At 37.9% G+C, this 22,594-nt stretch overlaps 1 protein-coding gene across 6 annotated transcripts; it reads right to left on the reverse strand.

Annotated features, from left to right (window-relative positions):
* Positions 1–216: 216 nt before the first annotated feature.
* LOC108986496 (myb family transcription factor PHL7-like) lies at positions 217–8,462 on the reverse strand. Of its 6 annotated transcripts, none has more exons than XM_018959128.2 (7): positions 7,970–8,461; positions 7,566–7,820; positions 3,177–3,253; positions 3,049–3,091; positions 2,903–2,960; positions 2,719–2,788; positions 217–747 (listed from the first exon to the last, which is right to left on the reverse strand). In XM_018959128.2, exons 2-7 carry the CDS (start codon positions 7,798–7,800, stop codon positions 445–447), a joined length of 786 nt encoding a protein of 261 aa, XP_018814673.1. In that variant the 5' UTR covers positions 7,801–7,820; positions 7,970–8,461; the 3' UTR covers positions 217–444. The 6 variants fall into 6 exon arrangements, with proteins under 6 accessions (XP_018814673.1, XP_018814672.1, XP_018814671.1 ...); XM_018959127.2 differs by having other exon boundaries at positions 2,903–2,966; XM_018959126.2 differs by having other exon boundaries at positions 3,043–3,091.
* Between the last annotated feature and the right edge of the window lie 14,132 nt (positions 8,463–22,594).

The following is a 22,594-nucleotide window of genomic DNA, read 5'->3' on the forward strand; positions in this document are numbered from 1 at the left end:
GGACTAGGCCCATTTTCATAGGCAGAGATTGGGCCTAACAATAATGATGGTCGAATGGTTGGGAATGGAGAATATTGAGGGGAATTGGCTAGATGAGGGGAAGTTAGACAGTCACCGTGGGGTACGGGGTTTGGACTCAACAATGGAGATGGTAGGAACATCTAGTCTATGTGCTGGGCTTCGAGGATGAATATATATAAGCCACTTAAACCAACGAGAGATTAACTAGGAATTCTGTATTTGATCATTATCTACAAAGGGAGTGCACGTATAGATTTACACAAATCATGGTATATAATTTCTGCCACAAACATCATAAACATTAACAATGGGGAGTACACTATATTTTTGAACCTCACACAAACCAGTTCATGGGGTGCTCTCTGCGCTACGCCAGCTTCTCCCTCCTTGAACTCAGTCCCCAAGACTGATCCAAACCCATCATCACTTCCATAAAAGTTCCTGATCCCAATGATTAACAAACTCTTTGTTTTGATCACGTTTTGGTGTTGCTGAGGAGGCAAGGCCAACTGTAAGTCCATCATCCACCATTTGTTTCTTCTGGGGAGAAGAGGGCCCTGCAGAATCATCACCGGGTGATTCTGAATGAGATGTCTTTTGTTTGTCATCATCCAATGCGGAAGTCTCAGAAGCTTCCGGTGCACCACCTATTTTCTGCTGCTCCTCAATGATCTTCTGCAAGTATTTTCCCTGAGCTTCTATTCTCATTTGCAACTGTCTTTGTACCTGAAATGCATGCATTCAAATAAATCTATAGACATACAATTAATCAACACAAAAACTGCCCCCAGAATGCACTCATCATTCGTGATAAGGCTGCATTTGGTAATCATGAAAAAGTTCCAGCGCAAGTAAATATTGATATCATGCCAAGCAAAACCATTGAAAGCAACATTTGAACCCATTAGCTACCTTTTTATCCATTTGCTAATGAAATCTCATACAGAAGATAACAAGCACGGCATGCAGAAAATTAGATGGGATGGAACACTGCAAGTATGACCCCTAAGATTACATAATGCATGCTGCCATTTCTAACTACATAAGTTTGTTTTCCATTTCTGGCTAATAAAAACAAGACTTGGTACAAGTTGTGAAAGAAAGAAAGTCCTAAAACTTTTCAGTTAGTTTAAAGGTTGCATGGACAGTGACTTTCTTATAATTTACACATACCTATACGGAACACAAGCACCAGACTTTTTTTTTTATAAGTAAAAATAATATATATATCAATAGGAGTAGCCAAGTATACTGGATGTATATAAGAAAACACTTAGCTCATACTAGAGAGCTCCTAATGACCCAAAAAACTCGTGAAAAACTACCCAAAATACATCAAGCCCGAGTTGGAATAAAACACACCTCCCCAACCCCAACCCCAACCCATTGATTCCTGTAGACTAGGGGTGTAAACTCAATCCGAAAAATCGGTCCGGACCGGTTTTACCGGTTTTGAACCGATCCGGTCCGGAACCGGTTTTTAAAATGTAAGAACCGGCCGGTTCCGGTTCCGGAATTTTTTGGACTAGACCGGACCGAACTGGACCAGTTGATTAAAAAAAATAAAAAAAAAAATATTTTTATATATTTGTTTTATACAAAATATTTTATATATATTAAATATTAATATATATAAGTTTTATATATAATGTATAATTATAAATTTTTATGTAAAATTTTATATATAATATATATATTCATATATGAAATAATTTCTTATTATAATTTATAAATTATTACATAAAATGTTAATACTAAATCACTAAAAGTTTATAACTAATACTAATATATAATTTATAACTAAACCAATAGTTTAATATTAATACTATTATATAGTCTAATATATTAATAAAAGCATAAAATAGTTTTTTTAAATCAATTTTTTTTTATAAATAAATTTTTAATGACAAATTGTGAAACTTACATTTTAAAAAAACCGGAAAACCAGACCGGACCGGACCGGAAACCGGTAAAACCAGAAGTACCGGTTTAGGAGGGTAACCGGTGCGTAATCGGTTTTGAAAAATACAAAACCGGTACATACCGGTTCGTTCCTACATTTTATCCAAAACAGGACCAAACCGGACCGGTTACACCCATACTGTAGACTAATACTCTACCCAAAACACCCTCTATGCAAATGTCGCAAGCACCAAACTTCTTCCCATAAAGGGGCACATAAATTGATGCATTCTCCTCATAGAATGAGATCATCAATTCAAGATTTGCTTTCCATTGAATGTACACAACCTCTCCAGGGCAGAGTCCTTCAGACCCACCCCTGTAGAATAAACCCCGGTCCCGTGCACCACACCTTCGGAAGTTTCTCTACATGAAACTAGTTAAATCGCTGGCTTTTCACCAGGGGGTGTGACCCTAAAATAATTGTTTGCACCTATGAGGTGTTGAACCTTGGACCTTGAAGGGAGTGATATCCCAAGACTAAGGCCTTTTACCAATTGGGCCAACCCCTTGGGGTTTGAATGTACACTCTTTACAATGTAATGTTATTGCTACTTGTTTGTTAGAAGGATTTCATTTTCTTATGTTTTTTCTTTCCTCTTCAGTTCATTTGTATTTCCTAAAAATCTCCTTTTTCCTTGAAGAAAAAACTAAATGTTGCAGATTAAAAATGGAATTTGAAAAGCTGCTGACTAGAAGCAATTATAAAAGTGAAATGAAAGCATGGGACCAGACCTCAAGCTGTTCATGAAGACGCTTCTGAACCTCCATTTGCATCCTCAGTGCCTCATTAATTTGCATTCCCCTAAAGGACAGGAAGAATTTGTAGATTGGTAGAAGTCAAGTTAAAAGAAAAATGAGAGGCAAAAAACTGTGCATGTAAAGTGTACAGTTTTTGGAGGAGAACAAAGATACCCACGGTGAAGAATCTGTGGCAGAAAGGCTGTCTCCAGAACTTTTCTTCTCATCATTAAAACCTGAAGCTTAACATCAGAATCCTCAAAATTAAGATTCATAGCCCAATTTGCTGAAACAGGAAGAAAAAGGAAAAAGGAGCACCTTTACCATCACCAGGAGATTCCGGAAGATACTTTGCAAGGCGATACTTCTATGAGTAGAAACACAAAGACATTTTCCACTTATTTCAGGTATTCAAATATATGAAAAAAAAATGACTAGTGAGATTTCTGCACCTGTAAATGACTTTTCACATGATAGATGGTAAGTCCAGGTACACCCATCACTCTCAGAACACCTTTCGGTGTAGCCCCTGAAAGCAACAAATAGAAAGAAAAACACAAGTGAAAGCTTTTAATTAAGCCATCAACATTTACAAAGACTATAGATTGGCCATTAAGGGCAGTGATTTCCATCCACAAATCTATCTCATTCACAGTAAGCAGTTTACAAAATCCAACAACCTTCAAGCAATTTCAGTGAGAATTAAAACAGAAATCTAATTGAAGTACAGAATTTATCAAAGCAAAATGAGAATTTCAAACTTCTCCTTGGTTAAAACAGATATCTAATAGGCGATAAGGAATTCCTACAACTAGTGAGGACATATTACTTCTACATATTTGATACATCGTAAACAGTTCTCTTACATTGTTACACGCAGAGCCTTACAAATATATAATAAAAACTAAGAATGAAATGATGACAATGAGAACTTGGAAAAATTGCATTGAATGATGAAACAAGTCTCCTTACAAGAAAAAGTAAAGTTCAAGAAATCTTCTTCAATGAACCTTCTGTTCTCCCCTTCAACTCCTTTTATACAATCTCCATCTCATTACAATTAACAGAATCTAAAAGAGGTACAACAGAAAACGGTTCTACAGAATCTGCTTAAGTATAGCTATGTAATGCCCCAAGAGAGGCTCAAGCCACATTTAGGCCTATACTCCAAAATGACTAGTCAATAATACAATTGGAACTCCATTGGAACTATTATAAAGAGCACGAACTTCTCATTCCCAAGCAATGTGGGGGATCCTATACACCACCTACCCTTATCACTTATCAGTCAATATGTGAGGAGAATCTCCCCCAAACCCCAAAAAAAAAATTCCGACATCCTAGTCGGGCCAGCCATCATAGGTGGCATGGCTCAAATCCCACATTTCTGGTTGGGTTAGGTTTCTGATACCATTTGTAGCGCCCCAAGGGAGGCCAAGCCACATCTAGGACTATACTCCAAAAGGACTAGTCAGTGATACAATTGGAGCTCTATTGGAACCACTATAAAGAGTAAGAATTTCTTATTCCCATGCAATGTGGAATCTCACACACCACCTACCCTTATCACTTATCAGTTAGTATGGGGTATCACATACTATACAATGCCGTATTCTTTAACTCTTCGATGAAACTTCAGCTTCTCCAAACAACACAGCTCCTCAACTCTTCTTATGTGCAAAAAGACATCACTTCTACATTTCTCAGCAGCCATGTTTAACCATATGCTGAACACTTATCATCTCGAGTCTTCCACCCCCAACAAATGGCTTTCATTTTCTTCTCACGAAAGATTTCTCTTCTTCTTCACAACCCCACCTCATTTCACCACTTCCAGCCGACTTGTTACATATATGTACAGCATTTGCTTCCAATATATTAGAGTCTCTTCGTGAGCAACTCCAATTTCCAGTGAAGAAATTGCCTAGGTGTTTGCATGATAAATAAGACAGTCTTTTTTTCTTTTTTTTGACAAGTGATACATTAAAACCATAACCATTCATTGATAATACAATTGTTTTAATATAATGAGGAAACCAGGAGACCCTGCAAACGCAAAATGTCTTTTGCCAGGTTAAACTAGAGTTTGCAAATATAGTTTCTTATATCTTTCAAGCAAAAACTTTACGCTTCTGTGAAAATAAAGAAGAAATATCAGTATCTCCTAGATCTCAAAATTTTTTTACAAGTGCAAAATTTCAAAATGCAAGTAGTTGATTGGATTTGGATCCATTTTTTAAAAGTAGGATAATTATACTTTTTTCAAAAGTATAAGAAATTTTATTAATACAAATAAAACGAACTAGAAGGAACTATACAAGAGAATGCAAAAGTACGATAAATTTATTAATGAGCTAAAAGGAACTATCTAAGTACACACCTTGTTAGAGATAGAAAAGCATAAACAAAGTCCTGAAAGCTAAATCTGGAACAACATTTCTTTTTTTATCAAAAAATCTGGAACAACATTTATAAGCTGATATCCAATGATAAAGAATTCTAAAAGGAAATTTTTAATCTCCTCGCAGTCTTCTCACAATCCTTGCAGCTTCGGTCATGTATCTCCCACCATATGCACTACATTAAGAAGATCGGGATCATCTTCCACAAAACTCCACTCTTTTGACTTTCAAATCAACCGTTCCAACACAAGAAAAGTCCATCACATGTTGTGGAATGACCCATTCCAATCTAAAAATGCTAAAGAAAGCTTTGCTTAAATCACTATAAACGTCGCAATGTAAAACAAACGATCCCAAGGTTTTCCCATTCCTCCTACATATACAACACCAATGTATAATTATCAGTCTATCACCCGTTAACTCTTGAAATTTTCCAACATAAAGATTTTCCTAGCAGTACCACCCAAACAAAGAATATCGTTTTGAAGGAAGCTTTACTCCTCCAACCACACAAACCAGCAAATCGTGTGACGAGGTTTCCAATGATTTGGTATTGGTATTATTATTATCAAGCATTTGATGACACTTATCAAGTACTTGATTACCAAAACTGCTCTCCATCCCAGTCTCATGATGTTAGCTAAGAATTTAGCTCAAATTGTCTTTCTAAATGTAATGTCCCAAAAGAAGACCCGAGCCACATATGGGCCATAGTGTAAAAGAACTAGGTCAATGGTACAATTGGAGCCCCATTTGATTCATTATAAAGAGCAAGAACTTCTACCTTCCAAGAGAAAAAAATTGCCTACAAATTTATTATATTTTACAGGAAACAACATTTTTTAGTCTTTTCTCTTTATGAATCGGTGAACCCTTGGAATAACCATGCCAATTATTTTATTTCACCTTTTCTTTAATTCTAGTCCTTTCCAACTCTTACTTTTCCCTTTTCATCAGGCCATTGAAAGAGGCTGGACAGCATTTTGTTGTACACTCTGCTTCAAAACACGTCACAATTTCTCCAAAATACTTCACAATGCTAATGCTTAGCATTCAAACCAAGGAAATCTTTTATTTGCTATCATTTTCAAGAGGTCAGAGAAAGGAGTGATCTATCATGACCAAAATCACTACGCACTGGCCTGCCTAGGATCCACGATGGAAACAGAACTGAACCATGCATTTCGTGTTAATAATGGCTAGCCTATAAGGTAAACTAAAAACAATCCAATAGATTCATATATGTTCAACACATCAATATTATCCACAAAGTCATCGGTTGAACCAGAGAAGCATCTTAATCATGTAGAACTAAGAAGAAACTGAATATTGGAGGGCATAAGCTGTCCTCCAACATTTAGAAAAGAGGTTTGTGATAAGCAACAAGCAAAAAGAACACTAAAACCCTGCTTTTTATTGGAACTCAATCTACACATTACACTTGACGGCATCACAAGCTTTCAATGCCCCCTGAGCAACCAAATCCTACAATCAAATAGCATGGAAATCTGCAGTCCTCAAGTGGCACAACCTCAGCTGCAGCCACAATTTATAACTATCAATCAGTCACGACAGATGACCAGCTATATCAAATCCACAACCATAATCGGATATTGGTCTTAAGTAAAACCAACCCATCTAGTACTTCAGATGATGCATCTATATAAGCACGGTGTTAGCTGATCAAGGGCATCATTGTTATGCATTTTGAACCTCATGCAAGGATGCACAAGTGATTCGGGTCGACGGACACAGTACATCAGAAACTGCAATTATAATACGTCAACGTTACTTTTCTAGGTAGCCCACTGATTCGTTAAGCACAGTGAAATTCCACAGATGATGTTTCTGCTCTCTTATAAAAGGGAGATCAAGTAAATCAACAACCAATAAAGTAAACAGCACAAAATTCCATGAAGTACGCAACTTCAAAGCATCAAAATCACCTGAATAGAAATATAGATATCTATTTGAGCACACACTGGCCCGGGTGGTTCAAATCAACTTGATTGTATTAGATTAATTTGTAATTGGCCACATAGAAACTTTGTTACATTTTGAGTCCAACAAACCAAACGAAGTGACACTGTGAACAAGATGAGGCAATAGTTAATTAGTGTTCCTTGAAAAGCGCAAACCGATATTCAAGACAGAAGGATTCTGCCCACGTAAATTAAAAAGATGAAAACAACATAAGAGTCAAGACTCAAGACACCAATAATCTACCTGATCCAAATGAAAACAATGAAATACCACATAGCTTCCCAGTTCCCAATGAAAAATGAAAGCAAGAAAGGAAAAGTAGCAGCACTTACCTTAATAAAAAAGTCGACTCTTTTTCTTTTTCTTCTTTTTTAAATTATTTAAGAGAACTACTCACATGAAAAGTAAGCAGCAGGAGAAAAATACTTCAAAAAAAAAAAAAAACAAAATACCCACTATCTGGTCCGCCAAGTTGACTGATGGCGTCGACAAAACGGTCGTGAAGGTCGGAAGTCCAGCGCAAACGTTGCTTCCCAGTTCCCCCAGCAGAAGCAGCAGGCGTTGAGTTTTTTATCACGACAGTAGCACATCCCCCCGAGACTCCAGCACCCGTTGAAACCGGCTCACCACCTCCACCTTGACCTTTGTGAGGCACTAAACTCGTCATCGAGAATTTCTTTGCGTGATACATGCTCCGAATAACAAACTTAACTACACTTTCCATACAGTTATTCCCGAAAGGAAAAAAAAAAAAACAGCCATCAGATCAAATAGAAAACTTAAACATCGAATAAACCAAATAATTTAGACATAGGAAATGAACTTTGTGATAAGACAAACGGTATAATTGTTTGTTTTACCTGACCGAAGGCTAAAAGTGTAGAACCATATGAGAGAAGTCCAGTTGTAGTGTTTGAGGCTGACTTTAGCGAAAGCCAATCTTACTTTGATTGTCCATAAAAGCAAATGGGGTGAATCGGTATGCAGCAGCAGAGGTGCTCCAAAATGGAAAAGCGTGCCGTTTTGACCGTTGAAAATGTTGGGTCAAACAAATGGAAGCTATAGTTGGGATTTGTACGAAAACGGAAAGCAGCAGAGCTGCTGCTGCGAGAGAGAAAAAGAAGACTGTCTATGATGAAAAGCAAAGCAGTAAAGAGAGCAGAACAAACAGAGAAAATTCAAACTGGGAAATTTTTGCTTCAGGAATCGACGTGGGATTCGTATCGTCGTCCCTGCAACTAATCAGATTTCAGTATCCCTTTTCAGGAGAGAAACATGACTCTGAGAGAGGGAGAGGCAGCTGCGCTGCTGGGTGTGACAGACAGATAGCGTGGAAAGGACGGCGGCGTTTAAAGTGACGTTAGCTTTTATCAATGACATTTACTTGGTTTAGGTTCTGTTCCTATGAACCCCTTCCCCACTTTCATTCTGCCACGTGTCAGATTTTTTGTCTCCATTTTTTGTCTTTATTTTTTTGTCAATTTTTCCTGGGCTCCTTATTTATTTGTTGTTAATGTTAGAAAAGATATGATCGATGTAAACAAATATCACGTTTTATGTTTTTTCGAAATTGCCATATTTTAAAAAAAGAAAACACATTAATCATTTTACCATTTGAGGCTGACTTAAAACATAATTTATAGACGTTTATACAGAAGGCAAGCCCGTAAGTGTGTAACTAACACAGAAGGCACGGGTAACTCGAACTTGGTTGATAGTTCAATTTGTACTGTAAGGAACAAATATGCCAGGGGTTGTAAAAGGAGTTTATCTGGGCAGGAAATTATTGCAAAAAAGAAAAAGAGATGCTGTGACACCAAAGGAATTACTATAGCTAAGGCAGAGGCTGGTTTCTAGTCCTGTCATCATTGATGAGCATCTTGGTATGGAATTACCGAGGGTTTAGAAACTCTTAGATAGTTAATGTCCTTAAGAACCTAGCTAAGGAAAAGTACCCCAACTTAATTTTTCTAGTGGAAACTAAATGCAGAAGGAATAGAATGGAGATAGTAAGGAGATGTTTGTAGATGGATGGGTGTTTTTCAGAGGATTGTGTGGGGTTTAGTGGGGGTATTGCTCTCATTTGGAAAGAGGATTGGAGTGTTAAAGTCATCAATTATACAAGATGGCATATTAGTGCTTTGATCCAGGAGGAAGGAAGTGGACCAACATGGTAATTCACAGGTTTCTATAGGCATCCTGATATAAGGAAGAGAAACAGTAGTTGGCAATTGTTAAAGATGCTCAAACCAACTAGTTCTGTTGCTTGGTTATGTGTTGGAGATTTTAATGAGATTCTCCATCAAAGTGACAAGATAGGTAGAGCCAATAGACCATACAAATAGATTGAGAATTTTAGACAAGGTGTGGAATATTGTGGTCTCAATGACATACAAGCACATGGGCAGGATTTTACATGGTTGAATAATAGAAATGATAAGGACTTTACAAAAGAAAAAATTGATAGAGCTTTTGGAAACAAGGAATTGAGTGATCTCTATATCCATGGTGTATGCAATGTTCTCCCTGCCATCAAGTCTGATCATTCTCCCTTGTCAATTAGTTTATATAACACTAATCATGGGAGGAAGGTACGAAGATGGTGCTTTAGATATGAAATGGCTTGGGAATTGAAGGAAGAATGCAAGCAGGTGGTGAGTAAGGCATGGTAGAAAACTTGTACAACAAATTGTAAGGCCAAACTACTAAGGACCAAGCTTGAGTTATGCCAAAAGGATCTTTTGATTTGGAGGCAGACACTCAAGCAAAAAGAAGACACAGTTATCACAAAAGGGAAACAAAGTATTAGGCACCTTCAGAATACTGGTACAAGTGAGCATTTAGCAACTCTGAAACATATTCAAGATGAGGTGGTATCCTCCATAACAGCAAATGATATCAAATGAAGCAAAGAGTGAAGCAACACTGGCTCAAGCATGGGGACAGGAACACTCAATACTTTCACTTGCAGGCGAGCCAGAGAAGGAAGATCAATGCAATCAAAAACATAGAAGATTCTCAGGGAAGATGTGTTATTAAACAATCAGAAATTGGAGAGGTCTTCATAGGTTTTTTCTCCTCTTTAGTTACCACTTCCCACCCTTTTTCTGTTGAGCACTGTTTGCATGCAATGGATACTAAATTAGATATGGACATGAAGGCTTGGATTTTAAATCCTTTCACTAGGGAAGACATCAATGCAAGAGTTTTTCATATGAACCCTTTAGGGTCGCCAGGTCCTGATGGGTTCCCTACTCAATTCTATTAAAAACACTGGGAGGTAGTTGGTGAACAAGTGTGCAGTTATGCTCTTAATTTTCTCAATCATGGTGGCTCACTCAATGATGTTAATGATACTTATATTTCACTTATCCCCAAAGTTCAAAACCCCAAAAAAGTAGTTGCTTATAGGCCTATTAGTCTCTGTAATGTATTATACAAGATAGTGTCTAAAACCATTGCAAATAGGCTAAAAAATATACTGCCCTAGATCATTACCCATAGCCAGAGTGCATTTGTACCTGGAAGACTCATATCTGACAACACCAGGGTAGCTTATAAGGTTCTACACTCTATGAACTCTAGAATGAAAGGCAAAAAAGGCTTCATGGCTCTTAAATTGGATATGAGCAAGGCCTACTATAGGGTAGAGTGGAAGCTCATTGAAGCCATCATGATCAAGATGGACTTTCCTACACACTGGATTCATATCATCCAAGCTTGCCTCAATTCTGTATCTTACTCTATTCTTGTAAATGGAGAACCTCAACAGCGTTTTGTGCCTTCAAGGGGCCTAAGACAAGGGGACCCCTTGTCCCCTTATTTATTTATCTTATGTGCAGAAGCCCTCACTTCCCTTCTAAATCAAGCTGAGGCATGTGTCAACTTAACTCCTATTCCAATTGGTAGAGGCCCAATCACTGTGAATCATCTTTTCTTTGCTGATGACAACTTCTTATTCTGTCAAGCAAAGCATGAGGAAATGAAATGTGTGCTTAATATCCTTGAACTATACGAGAAAGGATCGGGACAGGTACTTAACAAGGAAAAATTTTCCATTTTCTTTAGTAAGAATACTGCCCAAGTAACTCAACAACAGATTCTGCAATTAACAGGTGTCCAATCCACTTCTAGTTTTGAGAGATACCTGGGATTACCTGCTTTGGTGGGTAGAAAAAAGATTGCCTCATTTCATTCCCTAATTGACAGAACCTGGACTCGAGTTGCTAATTGGAAGACTAAGTTTCTATCTGCAGCAGGAAAGGAAATTTTGCTCAAGACAGTCCTACAAGCCATCCCCACCTATGCAATGGGAATGTTTCTACCACCAGTGTCTATTACCAGGAAGTTGAATCAGAATCTTAAGAAGTTTTGGTGGGGTTTCAATGAAGACTCCTCAAAAATCCAGTGGGTCAATTGGAAGCAATTAAGTGGCAGCAAGGAAGTAGGAAGTCTTGGGTTTAGAGATCTAAGATGCTTTAATTTCGCTTTACTCTCAAAGTAGGGATGGAGGATCCTTCAAAATCCAGCATCCCTAGTGGCACAAATCTTAAAGCAAAAGTATTTTAACAAAGGTGATTTCTTGGGAGCAAAGTTGGGGACAAGACCTTCTTTTGTATGGAGAGGCATTCGTGCTGGCTTAACACTGTTAAAGAAAGGTCTTATATGGAGGGTTGGCAATGGCCATAAGATAAACATTTGGCAAGACATATGGATCCCTTCATTACCTGCCCAAAAGATCTTGACTCCTCGAGAAGCAGATTGCTGGTGTGACAAAGTTAGTGATATCATTGATCCTCAACTGAAGCAATGGTAGGAACCTCTCCTTTCAGAACTTTTTACTCATCAAGAAATAGAGGGTATCAAAGCCATTCCCATCAGCCTAGGGGGGAGAGAAGACAAATTAATATGGCAGTTTACTCTTAACAACATATACACAGTCAAAAGTGGATACCATCTCAGCAAAGAAATGGATAGAGAACAAGAAGGGGAATCATCAGGCAGAAAAAGGGATTGCCAAGTGTGGAGGACAATTTGGAAACTAAAAGTACCTCTTGCCACCAAGGTGTTTCTATGGAGAGCATGCAATGAGGCTCTCCCCACTCTGGCTAATCTGAAAAGGAGAAAAGTAGTAAAGGACAACCTCTGTCTGATATGCAAACAAGAACCTGAGACTTCTGACCATGCATTATAGGGATGTATTGGTGCTAAAGACGTGTGGTGTCAAGGTCCAAAGAAAGTGCAGAAACTATCTCTCCAAAGTGACTTAATCTTCAATGTTTGGGTAGGCCTGTTGGCACTCTTGATCTAGTGGAGCTAGATGAGGTTGCAATCACAATAAGGGTGATATGGTCTAGAAGAAATGATTGTTTGCATGGGAAAGCTTTTAAACACCCACAGGGAATCTCAGACCAGGTCAGGACAGAACTCTTCTCTCATAAGGAGGCCCTCAAATAGGAAACTGGTATTATTTCAAAGCAACTGGCAATGGCTCATAGATGGACAAAACCTGAAGTAGGGATTCTAAAAGTCAATTAGGATGTAGCTGTGCAATCGAGGGAAGGGAGAATTGGCATAGGTGTACTCATTAGAGATCATCAAGGCCTTGTGATAGGCGCCCTTCGTGCTAACAGAATCTTAAGAGGCAATGTTTTTTATGCGGAAGCCTATGGGCTCCTTATGGCAACTGTTTTTTGCAAAGATCTTGGATTAAGGCTGTTATGTCTCGAGGGGGACTCAAAATAGGTAGTGGACTTAATGAACCAAGATAATTCCAATTGGAGCATGGGTGGATGTCTCATAACAGATGCCAAAACTATTCTAAATTAGCTGCTGCTTAGTCAGTTTCACATGTATACTGTGAGGCTAATATGGCAGCTCACAAGTTATCAAAGGCTGCACTTGATTGCATTGAAGATGTTTATGATATTGAAATATGTCCAACCTGCATTCTTCCTGTGGTTACTAAGGAGATGTGTTGATCTGATTCTTTTCATTTGTATTCTCGTGTTGCTTGTAAGTGTTTGATGTTGATTCATGAGATCGATCAGGTTTATTATAAAAAAAAAAAAAAAAAAAAGACGTTTATACCATATTTAATATTTGATTGAATAGATTTCCAAAATAAATGTGAATAATGTTGGGTTGTGGCAGAAACTTAAAAGGTGCATTTGATTAAAAAAATTTAATTTTTTTTTTTTAATTTTGAGATGATTTTTTAGATTTTGTGAAAATAGATTAGAAGATCTGAATAAAATTTAGAAAAAAAAATAGATGTTTTGTATCGTTATTTGTAAAATTATATGGGTAGAATTGAAAATGTTTAAATATAATTTTTTAAGATACTTTTGTTTTTAGAAAATGTTGATGTGGTGGTTATTGTATTTTTTTTTACTAATCATAGAAATGCAGGAAAATTATTGGGAAAAAGTTGAAAAGTTGGGAAAAAGTTGCTAAGAATGTTGAAAAATATTTGAGTTGAAGTTGAAATTGTTTTCCAAAAACTCTTGAAAATTTTTGAATAAGTCAGGCATGAACCTTAGACTCGGTTTGGATTGATAATGTGCGCTTCCAATTCATCTTATCATTATAATTTTTATAAATTTTTACACAAAATATAATAAATAATTTAACATTTTCAAATCTTAAAACAATAATAATATTCAGTTTTTAACTTTTATCTCATCTCAACTCACTGTCCAAACCTAATTAATCTTAGATTGCTCAAATTCTTTCTTCATTAGGCACTGATAAAAGCACAACCTAAATTTTGTATTTATTATAAAAGTGTTCAAAACACTAATAGAGATTCCAATTCATGTACTTCATCGTAAAGATGTTTTTTAAAAAGGATTTTTAAGATTCTTTAAATATAAAATTACATTAAAATTCGATTAAACCTTTAGTTCTTTAGATCTATAATATTCTTTCACAATTTCTAACTTATGTCGAGTATTGGCGACAATTAGTAAGTCAAAAAGTTTATCATCCGGCCAGTTCAAAAATATTTGATGGCTTGCATTTGAATCAATCTAAATTATTCTGAACTCTTCCATTTTTATTGATAATTAATTAGTTAGTGAGTTTTTTCAATTATAATCATTGTTCAATAAGAAGAATTCAAGAAATGGAGGTTGACTTTCTTGCAAATTTTCTTGTTATTTACAACGAGATTGAAATTGCAAGAAAATCTAGTATGGGGTGATAATTAGTAATGACTTTTATTCACTGAAAAGACGTCAAGTTTAATTAGTATAATTAACGTTATTTTTATATTTTATTGTATATTTAAACATTTTTTTTTATATGGAGAGAGATGATTCGATCAATCCTATGCTCCTACATTCATATTGCAATAGTATGCTAATTTTTCAACCATTTTGTCTTTTCTCATCAACATCGGACTAACTACACAAGAACTTATCCTAGTTGGCTTAGTAGTGGTGGGCAACTTAGGTTAATTATCTTTCAATTAGCCGAAAGCAACCCAACAAACTTTGTTACATTCATGGGTATTCCTTGATGAGTAATGATATCTATATAATACATTTCACAATATATATTTCAAAACGAGGATATTTTTCTAAACTGATTTACTTTTATAAATTATTTTATAAAAATACCATTCATTCTAAAATATAGTTGTATAATGTGTTGTGGAAAGTGATGTATATTTATTATTTTTCTTCCACTATATCCTAAAGAACAAGAGGCACTTATCAATTATCCGAGGTCTAGCTCGAATACGTGCCTGATCAATTTTTGGACTTCGTAGACAATCCAAAGAGTGCTCGTGTTCAAGGTAGCACCGATCTTCTCCAACTTTGCCCCAATAGGCTAGGTTTGTAGTGAAAAAGTAATGAAAAAATAATAATAGAATATTGAATAGTAGTAAAAAGTTGGTGGTAATGAATAGTATAAAAAGTAAGTGAAAAGTAATAATAAAGTAAAGAATAATAGTGAGAGTGTTTGAGAGTATTAGCACAACCCAACAGCTCGGCATGATTTGTGGGGTTCAATGGAGTGATAAGGAGTCACAAAACTGCCGAAGAGATAAGGATGATAAATCCCACAAATCATGTTATATTGATGGAGAGACATTGAAGGGTGAAGGAGTCTCAATGGCAACAAACTCAACCCAAAATGGTAGTTCAACAAGATAAGGAAACTCCAACAAAGGAGGATGCGCATATCTCATATTCAACCAAAAAAATCAGTACTGACAAAGAGCAACGGATATATCTTGGAATACTCGGATTTCATGCAACAGATTTTGTGTAACCGCATCTTTCAAATTTTATTAAATCTCTTAGGATTGTTTACCAGCTGTCGTGTGATTCTTTTATGTAATTTGATCATTTTAGTTTTATGTTTAAATAGATCCTATACTCCTCTGTATTTGTAAGGCTTTACAATAAGTTCCCGTATGTTCATGTAACAAAAAACAATTTCTTCCTTCTCTGTTTTTTCTCTAATTTTTCAATTTTTCTTCTTAGTATCAGAGCCACTATGAACCCACGGGCACAACCTAGCAGCTCGACAGCCTCCAATAACCATGACTTCACTCTCACTTAACGTTGGAAATTTTATTACTCTCAAATTCAGCCCCACAAATTATCCATTGTGGCGTGAACAAGCCTTGGCCCTTGTAGAAAGCCAAGAATTCCTAGGCCACCTTACCAATGAAGACCCAGCCCCACCTAAATACACCATATCAGATTCCAATAACACCACAAATGTAGAAACAGCTGCACCAAGAATGACCGAAGCGTACATTGCATGGCGTAAGGTGGATCGTCTTCTTCGAGGGTGGATAATTGCAACACTCTCTGAGAAAACACTTGGTCTCGTTGTGGGCTTAGACACAGCAAATGCAGTCTGGGAAGCACTGAAGAATGTCTATGCAAAAGATTCGCAAGAACGTGAATTCACACTCTAACAACAGGTCACATATCTTCGAAAAGAAGATGACAAAACAATCGAAGAACATATCCGAACTTTCAAAGGACTATGCGATTGCCTTGCAGCAATTGGGAAACCAGTCCCAGACAAAGAAAATGTATTTTCTCTTCTCACTAGTCTTGGTCCTCAATATGAAACTTTTACCACTACCATGCTCAAAAGTCAAACCACCAAGACCATCATACTCTGAGCTTGTCTCACAACTTCAAAGCCTTGATCAAAGATGCAATTGGTTCTCAAACCATGCTAATGCCACCAACTCACTCACTCCTCAAATGGCCTTTTACGGACAACAACAACAAAGGTATCAGCAATCCTTCATAGGATATCAAGGCAACAAACAAAAATTTATTTGACATACCACCTAAGGATCAAAACCGTGGCTATTCTCCTAGCCGCATGTCGAGCACTCAACTAAGACGACCTCCACCACCTAGAGAGCGACGTATGATGCCTGTTAAAAGAGTCTGCTATCGTGAAGAAAAATGCCAATATTGTGTTTCGGTGGGACATATTACGAAAATATGTTGGTGGGTGCCCAAAAAGCCAACGCAACAAGATGACATACCACAAGCCCTGGCAGCACTCACCTTGGATAACACCATCGCTGAAACGGAATGGACCTCAGACACAGGAGCTTCAAACCACATGACAGGTAAGCCAGGTATGTTAACTGATATTCGAAATTATTTTGGAGTAGATTCAGTGCTTATTGGTGATGGATCTTATCTACCAATTCTTGGTATTGGAGATTCTAGCATTAAGCAAAAAAATAAAATTTTACCTGTTCATGATGTCTTGCTCATCCCTGACTTGAAAAAAAAATTTGCTCTCTGTAAGCCAACTAACAACTCAGTTTCCTGTTAATTGTGAATTCACTAATGTTGATTTTTGTGTTAAGGAACGGCGAACAAGACAACCAGTGATCACAGGGAGGCGCAAGGGTGATCTCTATGTTCTTTCAAATTCGCCGAAGCTCTACTTTTCTCATCGTTTCAAATCCGGTTCCACGGATATTTGGCATCAACGCTTAGGACATCCCCAATTGTCCTAAGATTAATTGATGTTGTCGGCAAAATAAAACCCGAACACTTGTGATAGTTGCCAATTAGAGAAGCTTAGTAGATTACCATTTTCTTCTTCTAAACATTCCAGTTCTAGTATTTTTTTAAAAATTTATTGTGACTTATGGGGACTTGCTCCTATTTTATCAATTGGAAAATTCAGATATTATGCATATTTAATCAATGATTTTTCTAAGTATACTTGGATCATTCCCTTGCAACATAAATCTGATTTTACAAATGCTTATCTCGCCTTTGAACAATATGTTAACAGACAATTCAACAAACAAATCAAAGTTTTTCACTCGGATGGGGGTGGAGAATTCATAAACTCCAAGCTATCATCCCATTTTCTCTCCACTGGAATCTTACATCAGGTATCATGCCCTTACACTCCAGAGCAAACAGGTATGGTTGAAAGACGACATAGGATAATACGTGAACTCGGAATGACCATGTTATTTCATAGTGGTGCACCTTTATTTTTATGGGTAGAAGCCTTTACCACGGCTGTCTACCTAATAAATCGCTTGCCCTCAACTCCCCTTAACTCTGAAACTCCTTACTTTACATTGTATGGCACTCATTACAATTACTCTTCACTTCGTGTCTTTGGTTCCAAATGTTTTCTTTACACATGAGATTCATGACAACACAAGTTTGATCCAAAAACTGTTCTTTGCATCTTTGTGGGATTTAGTGATAAACACAAAGGATACAAATGCTTTCATCCCTCAAGCATAAAATTTTTAATATCCCGCCATGTGGTCTTTGATGAATTATTTTTTCCCTATAAAAACACTCGGAACCAAAGCATATTTGACTCATGGCTGCCTCATACTAACTCCTCCCATACTATCGAAACCGAGTCACACCCTTTAACACCACCATGTTTTGAGTCCACTAACTGCTATCCCAATATTGCCTACAATTCCTAGAATTTCCACAGGTTCCTCCTCAGACATATAGAGAAACCAGCAGCTCGAAAATGCTTCTGAGCCCAATGCTCCTAAGCAAGACGAGCAACTGCCAACCTCCACACTTGAAACATCTCAGCCTGAACTTGATATACCGCTACCGCACCAATATGTTCAAAACTTACTCCAGTTCCAGCCTGAAACCGAACCCAATCAAACCAACCTACAATCCCAAATTCAAACACAACCCTCACATTCCATGCTTAATCATGCTATATTGATGGAGAGACGTTGAAGGGTGAAGGAGTCCCAATGGCAACAAACTCAACCCAAAATGGTAGTTCAACAAGATAAGGAAACTCCAACAAAGGAGGATGCGCATATCTCAGATTCAACAAAAAAAATCAATACTGACAAAGAGCAACGGATATATCATGGAATACTCGGATTTCATGCAACAAATCACAAAAAGGAATAAAAAAACCCAATTCAAAATATGCCTTGACTTCTTCCATATTTTCAGCAAATATCCCTCGTGAACCTCACAACATACGATCTGCTCTAGCTCATCCTGGGTGGAAAGAATCAATGGATGAAGAACTTGAAGCCTTACATAAAAATCACACTTGGAAACTTGTTCCATGCACCTCGGATATGCATGTTATTGGATCTAAATGGGTGCTCAAACCAAAACTTAAACCTGATGGTTCATTAGATAGACTCAAAGCTCGAGTTGTGGCAAAGGGGTATCACCAAGTTGACACTTGGACTACACCGAGACCTTCTCTCCAGTCATCAAACCTGGAACCATCCGAATGGTACTCACTATAGCACTTGTTCAGCAATGGCCCATACGTCAACTCGACGTAAAAAATACTTTCCTTCATGGTTTAATTTCAGAAGACATATATATGGAACACCCTCCAGGAATGGTTGACTCTCGATATCCAAAACATATTTGCAAGCTTCAAAAGGCTCTTTATGGTCTCAAACAAGCACATCATGCTTGGTTTGATCAGTTTAGTTCTTTTCTTTAAAATTATGGATTTTTTTGTAGCTTAGCAGACCCATCTTTATTCATTTATCATTCTAACTTTGGCACACTAATTATCCTTCTTTATGTAGATGACATGCTCCTAACCGAGTCCTTAACAGCTCTAGTTTCAACATTTATTCAACTCTTAAGCTCAAAATTTGTATTTATGGACAAACCTAGAGTGTTGTGACGTGGCAAGGGGATATTTTTCTCTCAACTTTTGAGGGGTGCGTAGGGTTTTTGCATGGTGATAGCCACTGGCCTACTGCCTCATATGGCAGGGCAGGGCACTGGAGGGGTCACAGATGAGAGGAGGGGGATAGGAATGGCTGGAAGGGACTCACGGTTTACTTCGGTGGGACAAGGGGTGCGTGGTTTTGTGGATTTAGTTACTGTGAAGCCACAAATTTTGCCATAGGTGGTTCTCCCTCTGCATGAACCTCGGTTTCAGGATGGTGAGATGTTTTTTCTATTTTCAAAGGCCGAGATCCAACAATCTACTAAGCCGTTTTGGTTCTCGGTGGTTCTGAAATTTCTTCATCATTGGCCTTCGCTAGATCATATTCGTGCTTTTATAAAAAATCGATGGGGACTTCAGGCGATGCCGGTTATTGGACAATTACGTAACCCACGTAATGTGCTGGTTCGGATGGCAAAGGAGGAGGATTTTATCAGTGTGATGGCTCGAGGAAATTTTGAGATTCATGGAAGTCCTTTTCGAGTTGCTCATTGGACTCCAGATTATGTGGAAGATGAAGATTCTCCATGGGTTCCTATACGGTTGACTTTGCCGGGTTTACCTCTCAACTATTTCCAAGAATCAATGTTACGTAGTATTGGGAATGGATTTGGGTGTTTCTTGAAGCGAGATAATGCTACAACATGTGTGACTCGCCCTGAGGCTGTACGCATATGTGTGGAAATTGATGTTTCTCAAACTGTGCAGCATTCTTTTTGGTTGGGTCCACCAAGGATCGTGAAAAGTCATTTTCAAAAGGTCGTATTTGATTTTTTACCAACCTTCTGTGTTTGTTGTAGGAAGCAAGGTCATTTGGAGGCAAGATGTTCTAGACGTGAGCGTACCGAGCCAAGGATGAAAGAACAATCAGGGTTGGATCATGGTGAAAGGCAGAAGATTAATAATGTGAAAAGCACGTGGAAGAAGGTGGGGCATCGGGAGCGTGAGAATGAAATTATTGTTACGTCAAAGGAGGTGGGGGAGGCTTCGAGGTCTTGCAGGGATATTATTTTGGAGGCAATTCGGGAGCGACGGGCTGAATCTAATGGGGTCTCTCATGGTATCTAGTTTGTCTTGCAAGATGGGATGGTTTTTGAGAAGTGTATGGACGAAGGCAGAAGAGAAGTATCACATGGAGTGTGTGGGTGGACGTGATCCAGGAGGGTGTAGGGCCTTCGGATGTATTATCTGCGGGAGTGAATGCTCAGGTAAAGGTAACGCCTTTGCAAAATAAAGAAAATTGGTTTGAGATCACAGAAACGGATTCGGATGAGGATGGCCTGGAATTGATTGGAAATTCTGAACCATGGAGTACGTTGCATTTAGTGGATGAAGCGTTGGAGTTTGAGTTAGGTGGGCTGGGTGATAGGGATTTTTTTGATGGGGGGGGGGAGATAAAGAAATGTGGGCGTGGGGTGCAAGACTGGGTGAGAGGGTGAGTTTGAGGAGGACGTGAATGAGTTAGCAGCAAAGTCCTTTGAATTTGATCCTGATATGCATGTTCCTCTGAGAAAAGTGAAAGGGGTGAGAAAAGAAAAATCTATAGTTATGTTGGAGCATCGTACTTGCTCCAAAAAATTCCTTTAATTTTTTTTATGTATATCCTTACCTGGAATATTAGGGGCATTCTTTCGTCGAGGAGTAGATTTTAGCGTATTTTGAATAAAAGTCATCCTTGGGTGGTGGCCATTCTAGAACCGTTTTTGAATTCTAATAAATGTAGCAAATGGGCACGATAGATGAAGTTGCCATGTTATTTAAATAAAGCAAAGGTGGGTGGAAAAATTTGGCTTTTTTGGGTGGAGGAATTAGAGTTTGAATTGCTTTCAATGTCGGATCAAGCTTTGAGTGGATGGTTTGTTCATGGGAATTGTCGGGTGCTTGCGACTTTTCTTTATGCCAGTTGTTTTCGAGTCAAGAGATTGGAGCTTTTGGATTTTTTGAAGGGACAAGACTCTGGTGGACTTCCTTGGTTCATTGGGGGGGGGGGGGGGGGGTTTAATATAATTAGAAATGATAGTGAAAATATGGGTGAGATGTTGCAGGCCTCTCATGTGAAGAGAGAATTCAATGACTATATTCATGAGTGTGCTCTAGTGGATCTGCCTTGTAAAGGTAACCGGTTGTCATGGTGTAATGGGAGGCTAGGTGGTAGAAGCATTTGGCTCAGTTGGATAGAGTACTAGTGAATCTGCATTTTTTGAGTTGTTTTGAGAGTGTTTCGGTCTCTTATTTGCCGAGAACATCCTCGGATCATGCTCCGATGTTGGTAAGGCTGGGTAGAGAGGAGTTATCGGTTGCTCATCCTTTTTTGTTTCTCCGTATGTGGGGCACCCATGAGGAGTTTATTCCTCTAGTGCAGTCAGTTTGGAACTCTAATATTGAAGGGTGTGATATGTTCCGTATTAGTAGGAAATTAAAGGCACTCAAAGGGGCATTGAGATCATGGAACATGGAGGTGTTTGGTCGCGTTGATGTGGAATTACAAATATTGTAGGAGCACATTGTTGAGTTGGAGGTTGATCTCTCTCGGAATTTTACATCCCAGACAAAGTTTGAGCTATTGAAGTATAAGCAGGATCATATTAAATGGTTGCACCGAGAGGAAGTATTAGCCTGTCAAAAATCAAGAGTGAAATGGATTGCTGAAGGAGATTCCAATACAAGTTTCTTTCATTCTTCACTATGGGTTAAGAGAAAGAGTAAAATAATTCAGAGGATGCTGCTTGAAAATGGTGGATTGTTGGATTCACGAGATGCGGTGCATGAGGGAGCAATTTTATTTTTTCAACAGCTTCTTGCGATGACGCCGATTGATAGCAATCTGGGTGAGTTGGAGTTGATACATTCGGTGGTTTCTATGGAGGAGAATGATACTTTATGTGCTGCCCCTTTTATTGAGGAGGTTAAGTAGCCTTTATGGTCTATTCCTGCAGATAGTAGTCCAGGTCCGGATGGATTCTCAGCTAGTTTTTTTATGCTAGCTTGGGATATTATTAAAGGTGATCTTTTGGAGATGGCTAAGGATTTTTTTGAAGGGAAATCTCTTTCTACTTTTTTTTGGGGCGACCAATTTGGTTTTAATTCCAAAGGTGGAGGAACCTGTGGGATTTGGTCAGTTTCGCCCAATCAGTCTTTGTTCAGTTGTTTATAAAATAATGTCGAAGATTATGGTTTGTCGTTTGGTGCCGATCCTGAATAAGATTATATCTCCGGAACAGGTAGCATTTATTCCACGTAGAAGTATTTTTGAGAATATTTCTTTGGCT

Source organism: Juglans regia, chromosome 3, assembly GCF_001411555.2.
Source record: "Juglans regia cultivar Chandler chromosome 3, Walnut 2.0, whole genome shotgun sequence".
In the NCBI taxonomy this organism is placed as follows: domain Eukaryota; kingdom Viridiplantae; phylum Streptophyta; class Magnoliopsida; order Fagales; family Juglandaceae; genus Juglans; species Juglans regia.

Excerpts from the sequence above, each read along its gene's own strand:
- LOC108986496 (XM_018959125.2), bottom strand. The coding sequence starts at position 7,800 with ATGTATCACGCAAAGAAATTCTCGATGACGAGTTTAGTGCCTCACAAA. Across the intron at positions 2,967-3,042 it reads ATCTCCTGGTGATGGTAAAG|CTTCAGGTTTTAATGATGAG; the intron begins GTGCTCCTTTTT and ends TCTGATGTTAAG. Across the intron at positions 2,789-2,902 it reads TCTGCCACAGATTCTTCACC|GGGAATGCAAATTAATGAGG; the intron begins GTGGGTATCTTT and ends CCTGTCCTTTAG.